The 8623-nt window shown below is 43.7% G+C and overlaps 1 protein-coding gene across 1 annotated transcript; it reads right to left on the bottom strand.

Annotated features, from left to right (window-relative positions):
• Positions 1-1111: 1111 nt before the first annotated feature.
• LOC102175567 (gamma-taxilin) lies at positions 1112-6843 on the bottom strand (the record flags this gene model as incomplete). The annotated part of the gene is given in 3 exon segments (XM_018045074.1): positions 1112-4289; positions 5138-5233; positions 6751-6843. Coding segments are annotated over 3 exon segments (480 nt in total), but the record flags the coding sequence as incomplete, so codon positions are not given.
• Between the last annotated feature and the right edge of the window lie 1780 nt (positions 6844-8623).

The following is an 8623-nucleotide window of genomic DNA, read 5'->3' as shown; positions in this document are numbered from 1 at the left end:
ACTGAATTTTCTTTCCAGGGTACACCGTAGTATCCTAATACAAACATGGGGACAAGTTAGGTGTTTGTATTTGGTGGTTGATTGGTGAACCTAGAACATGTCATTTGACCCATATGCCATTTGGGCCTTAACTAGGGCAGCTTTAAACAAAAATACAAGCTTGTGTGCTTGTGTGGCAGGTCAGTAGAGGGAACAGACCAGCCTGCAGCTTGACCCTCAACCTCTTCTGTAAGGCCTGCCAGCTAGGAATAGTTTTTACATTGATTTTTCTTTTATTAAAATTTAAAAACATTTTTTTGCCGTACCACAAGGCAAAATCCCTGGGAGGGACTGGGGGCAGGAGGAGAAGGGGACAACAGAGGATGAGATGGCTGGATGGCATCACCGACTTGAAGGACGTGAGTCTGGGTGAACTCTGGGAGTTGGTGATGGACGGGGAGGCCTGGCGTGCTGCATTTCATGGGGTCGCAAAGAGTCGGACACAACTGAGTGACTGAACTGAGCAAGGCAATCCTAGTTCGGGATTAAATCGGCCCCAGGCAGTAAAAGTGCTGAGTCTTAACCACTGAACTGCCAGGGAATTCTCTACATTGATTTTTAAAGGTTGTTTGGGAAAAAAGCAGCACACTAATCCTAAACTACTTTTGACTTACAGAAAAAGCTTGCTAACTCCTTATGATTGTGCTTAAATACTTATTTTCATTTTTGTGTGTGTGTGCTTAAATACTTTTGCTCACCATCAACTAAGGTCTTTCCAATGTGCCTCTGTGTACATACATACTCTGCTAGTCAGATAAGTAACACCTTGGAATGTGCTAAGAGTTGGCCAAACTGAAGAAATACATAGTCCTTTGGGATTTTTAAAGCTCTGACGACAGCTACAGTGCAGAATTTCCTAGTCCTCTGTTTTAGAGGTTAAAAAAAAAAGCCCTAACATGTCTGGCTACATTTAACTTGTTTTCTGTCCCCAGCCAGACTGGCTGGGGTACCAGCCCTTTTTTAAGTCATACAACAATGAAACTACCTTTTAAGGCACAAGGACAGTATCTACAACTGTCTTTGGATTTGATAGACATTAAGGTCACACAGGCAACAAAATACACAGAAGCTGTTAAATTTATCATACATATTTACTTAATCTATACAGAATTGAGTAGATAAAATCAGATTCACATTAGTGAAAAATCTCTACAAAATGTCTTTGAAAAGCAAAACAAGACTGCCTCTTAAACAATTCGTATCCTCATGAAAGACGTGGGCTGTAAAAATAAAGCAGTGTGTTTAGCACAAACTAGAAGATATCTGCATCATTTTTTCACAGTTATTTCCATCTACAGTCTGAAAGAGGTAGATTTTTCTGCAACACCTGAGAATTGAATTGATAACCAGGTGTAATAAAGGCAGTTGCATACATAACTAAAAAATACTGGTCTCAAGACCAAGAAATGTACTCCTATAAGTCTGAGGATGAAATGGTCCATTATCTAAGACCCAAGTTTTCTCTATTCCTTGGAGTCTCCTGCCACTATAAATAATACACATCAAGATTCCATGATGGTGCAACAAATGCAATTGAAGCAAATTTGACATTTAATCTTTCCTGGGCCAGCCTTAGTAGCATCTGTGTTCTAGAATGTGGTAGAAATGGAGCGTGCTACAAAGCCACAATGCTGGGCTGGCGAGGTGATTGCCTTAGGAGCATGTCCTTCTCAGAGGGTCCCATTCGTATTTATTCACAGGGTAATGAGAGGAAAGATTCTGAAAGGATACCAAATGCACCCAAGACAGAATCCATGTCCTTTAAACACCATGAGAGCATCTAGCTAAAAATACATAGCAAGCCAAAAGCAGCAGGCCAAGTACTGTTAATCACGTCGCTTTATAAAGCCCTTGGAAGTATGCAACAGGTCCGAGCTTTACGATCTTCCACACAGGACAAGCACCACACAGAAACGTGGCGGGCTACACAAATGGCTTAAGCCGGTAAGAGCTGTACATCCAGCAGAGCGCTTGTGAAATGGGATCATTAGTACTAATTTTACAGTAGAGTATATTTCTGATATATACCTCCATTTCCTCTCAGGGAAATGAGTCCAATATTTCATTTAGTAGCCAAAGGTGATATTTATAAAAGGCTGTTGGAGAAAGATGTTTGTTTTTGCTTCCGACTCATTTTGACAGTAATTAGTAACAGTGGGTTTCTTTTCCTCCACTGTCTGGCCCTTTGATTAACGTGACCAGCGATGGAAGCTTAGACGTAATCCTCCACTCCAGGTGCTGGTGCCGACAATTTCCAATTCTTTCAACCCAGTTTAGACCACGAATGTGACAGGACAAATAAAACTTTAACAAAGAGAAAAACCCTTCTAACTGGACAGAAGAGTTTGTTCAGTCCAGTAAGCAATTCAAGAAGTGTCAGTTTGATAGTTTTGCTCAGTGGAATGTGCTAACATCAGTTCTAGTAGAACCTTTTTATTTCATAAAGTATTTCAATGCAAATTATACCAGGGACAAAGTCAAACTCTTTGTCAGTGCAGCCTGGTTAATGATGTGTATAAACTCAACCACATTTGACAGTGTGAAGAACAAAGGAAAGTTATAAAAGAACAAATCCAAAAGTGATGTGCTGCATTTCCGAAGCCCCCCATTCCAAGTGTAGACACCTTGATAATACTGTTTTGTTTTTCCATAAAAAAGAATAAAAACTAAGAAAAGGGTGAGAAACAGACTGAAAGCGTAAGTAATAAATAGATCCTGGCTACTTAGCTCTCTGCCACATTTCCTTTAAGTTAAAAACGCTGGTTCCAGTCTTTCTGTTTTAGACATGAAATAAAATCAGTTTCAGCTAGCATGATCATAATTAAAATTCCCTTTTAAAAACCCTGGAGAACTGTGCTGGTTGGACTCAGAATAGTTGGACACCAACTTTCAAGTAGCCAGAAAGTAGTGGAGGGACTTCTGCTTAAGAAAAGCTACACAATGGTTTTACCCTCATTGTCTTAAACTGACAAAGGACTGTCAGTGGTAATTCTCCATGGGAAGTGGAGGATGTGCACCCAAAATCCCAACTGAAAAGCAAACCACCAGGCTCCCCACGCTGTAGGCTTTCAGGTGGTCCAACCAGGCGCTTCTAACCTGAAAATGGTGATGGGACTATTTTTTAGTCACAGAAACAGTAAGCCTGTTTCTCCAATGATTTGCCTATATATACTACTGTTTAAATTATACCTCTATGTACATATTCTGCCAAAACAGAAACTCTAGGCTTGCGGACATCTCAATTTGTCAAGTGATATATCAAAAAGCTAATTTGAAACAAATATGCTGTGCTTGTTTCTGACCCAAGCTTTCAGTTTTATTGGCATTTAGATGGACAGGGAGGCCTTGCGTGCTACAGTCCATGGGGTCGGAAAGAGTCAGACGCAACTGAACTGAATCATCTTGATTTTCTTTTTTTTTTTTTTGAGTTATATTCACAGGGAGGGGTGGGTATTTAAATGAATATTGTTTTCACATCAAGGAACCATTATCAGGGAGTTCACTGGCAGTCCAGTGGTTAGGACATGGTGCCTTCACTGCTGAGGGTACGAGTTCAATCCCTGGTTGGGGAACTTAAGATCCCAGAGGCCACAAAGCACAGCCAAAAAAAGAAGGAACCATTATCAGAACAAAGTTCCCTTGTAATGGTCAGCCCTGGTGAATGAAATTTTAATTCAGACAAAATTCTGTGCAAGGAGCAAGGGAGAGGGAAAAAGGCAATGAGCACATGCATTCTGATGAAGGGGAACGAGGCAGATGTGCAACACGGCTGAGGAAAATGTAGAGTAAAACTATTCAAACCTGCCAAGCAGCCTCCTGTACCACTTAAGTCCAGTAGTTCTAAGAAAATACAGATATGGTAGAAAAAGTAAGAAAATTTTCACCACAAAACCAAGTTACTACTAACAGAGGAAGTTATACACAAAATAGAGCTCTCAGTACAGTGATCATACTTGGTCTCAGTCAACTGACTCGATGCCGGGCCCGGCTCCCAGGGACCCGGCCTCAGGGATAACCCGGGCAGCACTTTGCCAGGTGGTACCAGACTCCTCGGGCAAAGCTGAGGCGGCGCAGGGCTGGGCCTCGGGTGGCGCTGGGCCTCCGCCTGCCGCCCTCCCGGACACCTGCTCCTTCAGCACTTCCACCTTCTCGTTGAGCTCGTTCCTCTCTGTCTGCAGAGCCCGGCACAGCTTCTCCAGCCGTTCCAGTTTTATTTGAAAGGCTTTGTACTCTTTATCTCGGACAGTTTTCTATAAAGAGAAAAGGCAGGGTTTATTTAACCTAACTGAATATGAATTACATTATTGGATACAACAAATTAAGTCTTTTGAGCCACTTGTTGGGTCACCTGAACATGTTCAATTTCTTCAAACACTTCCTAACATCCAGCTAGCTGCGTTCTGCACACTTAACTATGGACACCAGTTAACGTGCTTCTGATGTGACAAAATGAAAATCCCTGTCATGTTTCTTAAAAAGAAGCAAAGGAAAAAAAAAAACCAAAGTCTGCCTTTAATAACATTTTGTATTGATAAATTAATAAGGAAATTCAAGATACCACTAAAGACTAGCAGATAAAATACGGGCTTGCTTAAAAACAAAACTCATTTCCACATTATTTCTCTTATTTTACCAATCCTCAGATGAGAACAAGATTCAGGGTGTGTTATTTAGTGTTTGCAAACCTCAGCTTTGTAAGACTGGCAGAAAGTATTATGCTGTTTTTTGTATGGACTTAAGGTAGAGACAGGCACCCAAGTTGGTGGCCTGTGCTCCCACTGAGAAATCTGACCCAGCCAGGTGGGCGCCTGGCAAAAAGGCAGATTCCCTGACCCCCACCCCCACATGAAGTCAATCAAACTTGCTGGAGCCCAACAACTCAGGTCTTAGAAGCTGGGGATCCCAGCAGGCTGGGAGGCAGGAAACCCAACACCTCACTCAGGGTCCTCCCTACAGCCTAGCTCTTGACGGGACAGATTGCACACACCACCCCTCTCTGCCCAGCTCTGGCCAGTCCCCAACTGTGACAGCAGTGTCCCAAGGTGGCATTTCCCCAACCTGAGCTAAGATCACACCCTCCTTGCGGGAAGCCACTCACCTCTTCAGCCATTTGCAGAAGTGCTTTGTTATTCTTTTCCCACTTGGTCCGCCATATAATTGTTTCTTTTTCCAGTTTTTTAATTTTCTTTGTCATCTGTGAATTGACACAATTGCAAATTTAAATTCAAAGTGCCACTCCTTATCTCTACAGCCAACCCCAAGCCCTGACCGGTCGGTCCTCCCTGCCCCCATCATCTCCCTGCCCACCCCAGAGTACCACTGGGTGCAGTGCCGGGGGTGGGTAGAGCTCATCTCTCCAACTCCCAGGGTGGCGGTGGCCAAAGAGGGGTTCATACAATGAGAAAAACACATCTCAGCTCCTCATTTTTCAGAGGCAGCGACACCTGGTGGAAGCTGTCCGCCAGCACACTCTGAGCACTTGCTTGGGCCAAGAGCAACCATCCTCCTTCCCAAGTTGTACCAAAAACATCTGTTCCTGAATTTTCTGTGCATTAACATCTTCATGTGATTCTTGGAAGGAATGAGGTTCCCCCTCCTCCCCAAGATGGAGAACTTGCCTCTGCCCCAACCTCGGTGCTGCAGCCGTCTGGGAACCAGAAGCAGCAGAGGGGACCGGGGACCAGGGGAAAGTCATTAACCAGCTTGCCTAATACGACTACGACTCACCGCTTCAGATTTTGCTAAAAAATAAAATGGATCTAAAAATCAGAGGAATGTTCTTAACGAACACCGCCAGAGCCCAGTTTTCAGAAAGTCAGGACGAGATTTCACTCTGGCGCCAACGAGCTGGCACAAGGACAACCGCCATCCCCCCACCATTCCCATGCCCCTGGCCACAGTCTCTGGGTTCCCCTGATGCCTGAAGGGGGTCACTAGAGCCCTTGGCCCCGCCAAGCACTGCCTGAAATATGGCACTTTATGAAGGGCAAGCATTTTTGTTATTTGTAAGGAGGAAGGCAGAGAAAGGGCACAGAACTCGCCTCCAGTCACACAGTGTGGACCTTCAGCCCAGGGCCATGGTCCTGCCACCACCATCGCCCCCTATGCTTCCATCCCTAAAAGCCCCCGGTGTAAGGATGGACGCGTGGGCACAGCTGTAGACACTGGGTCTTAGTTTAATATCCAGGATACAGCTCTCCTTACTGTAGGCAGGAAAAAGAACCAGAGCCCCAAAAATCACTCTGGTGGAGGGAGAAAGAATTCAGTGGGAGTATAAAAGGAAAAAACGAAACCTAAAAAGGTAGAAATACCAATGATTATCAACCAACCAAAATACATAGCTAGCGTTCTGGGCTTGGCTTGTCATTAAATAATTTAATCTTCCAGGACACCATGCTTTGTGAAAAGGACTGAGGGAGGGTTGGGGGGTATCACCTGAAGCCAATACAACAGACACAACAAAAAATAAACCACTTTATTGCTAAGAACAAATTGTATTTAATGAGGAGTTAACTTTGGTGGCCTAGAGAGCACTAGCTCCATGTGGTACTACTGAGAGCAAAGTGACAGGATATGCTGCCACTGGAGGATCGGAAGAGATGAAGAGAGCACGATAAAAACAGGAATACTTCCAAGCCACGAACATGCTTAAAACGGCTTATTATATAAAGTCGCTTTTAGGCAAATACTCCACTTAAAATAGAGAAATACCTTTTCCATTTCCTGCCGGAAGGTTGTAAACAGTTCATTGCTTTTTGCCATGGTAGTCTGGAATTCTTCAAACTTATCCATATAAAGAGAAAGCTACAGAAAACAAGTATGAAAAATTTAGACTTCTAGGTAAATGACTTAAAATCTCAGACTTTCAAAAAGAACATAACATGGTTAAACATTAGTTACCTGTTCTAAGTGACAGAAATAAGAATCGATGCACACCCAATCCTCAATCCCAGACATCAATGGCTGCAGTTCTAAAAACCTACCGAAATGCACTGAAACTTAGGAGGTTATGTTGATCTCACCATCTTTATATTTTAAGTGTTTAAAATATACAAATATTAGCTCCATTCCACCAATTATAATAATAACTGAAGGATGTGGAATAGCTTTTAAACTTCATACAACAAATCCTTTATCAAATACCTCCTTTCCTTATATTTGAAAAACTGATCCTTGGAAAAAGATCATTCTTTTGGAATACCACCTGCATAGTTCTTAGCTTGATTTCAGAGATATCTCTTTTTTAACGTAGGCAAGAAAATGAAACAGAAACCAAAGAACTGGTTTGGTTGGGAGAGAAGAATTCAGTGGGAGTATAGTTAAGAGAAAAAAAGATAAAAGAGGTAGAAACATCAATATTTCTTTTAACTCCAACCCTGAAGGAATTTGTATTCTAGCTGGGAAAATAACACCAACTGACCAGGAAAGCAAAATGTGAACACGAGTCACTTTTTCCTCCCACAGGACAGGAATTCACAGAAGCCGGGGTTGGAGAAGGAACGGGAAGGGTCAGAAAAAAATTGCTGCCTGTGGCTGAGGCCAGAGCTAGGTCTCAAGGGCAGGCTGAATTTTTTCATTTCAGACAAGGAAGGAACCCTAAGAGTCCACCTAACATAATTGCATTAGTTTAGGATGAGTAAACGGGCCCAGAGGAATAAAGTGCTTTGCTCAAGATCACACAATACATACAAAGAAAGCAGAAGAGAATAAAAGACCACCAGATGCCAAGAAGCAGTATTAGTGACGCCTTTCCACCTTTAGCAGTGCCGTGTTCATAGCAGCAGAGAGAAGCTGTGACCAGGGAGGGGAGGGGCGATGTTCCAGGACAGAGCGGGGAGGCTGGTAGCAAGACAGAGGCCAGCTCTGCTGGCTGAGGAGATGCAGACCGAAAGCGAAGCTACCAGTGGCACCAGGCCAGAGGAGGTGATGATAAGACAGCCAAAGCGTGCCCGGGGAAGGGTGAGGCCAGGGGCCAGGACAAATAGAAATTTCAGGGCCAAGAGAAGAGCACAGAGGATTTCCGCACAGAGCAGCTCATAGAGGGGCGCACAGTGACAGAGTCTCTGGGCTGCTGGCCTGGAGTCGGGAACGGCGATGAGGCTCAGGCGGGTGGACAGAGCAGTCCTGGCACTTGAGGGAGATTCTTAGAATGGTCTGTTTTTATCAAATATGGAACATGCGGGTGGACTGTCCCATCAGAGTTCAATGCTGCCCCCCTCTGGGTAATCAGTATGTGACAACTACCATCTTGGACGTAGGAGCCTAGATTACAAAACGGTGGTCAAAACACACCAATAAGATGAAGAGTTCATCAACAAAGCCTGGAAACGGACATGGCAAACAAGAACAGAGGACAAGATTGACTCTTGGGAAGAACCGCACATTTAGAGAGCAGAAGAGGAAGAGGTGGCAGCAAAGGAAACAGTAATGATCAAATAACATTACTCAGGAGACAAGAGAAGCTGCACTCCTAAGAGTTCAACAGAACTTGAGCTGCTGTGAACTCGGTAGAAGGGCCCTCTGGGGCCCTGCATTAAAGTCCATCTTCTGAAGCCATATATAGACTTTTTATATGTTTTCGCCA

The sequence above is a fragment of the Capra hircus genome, unplaced genomic scaffold (assembly GCF_001704415.2).
Source record: "Capra hircus breed San Clemente unplaced genomic scaffold, ASM170441v1, whole genome shotgun sequence".
Lineage (NCBI taxonomy): Eukaryota > Metazoa > Chordata > Mammalia > Artiodactyla > Bovidae > Capra > Capra hircus.
This window is presented reverse-complemented; position numbering and strand designations above follow the sequence as displayed.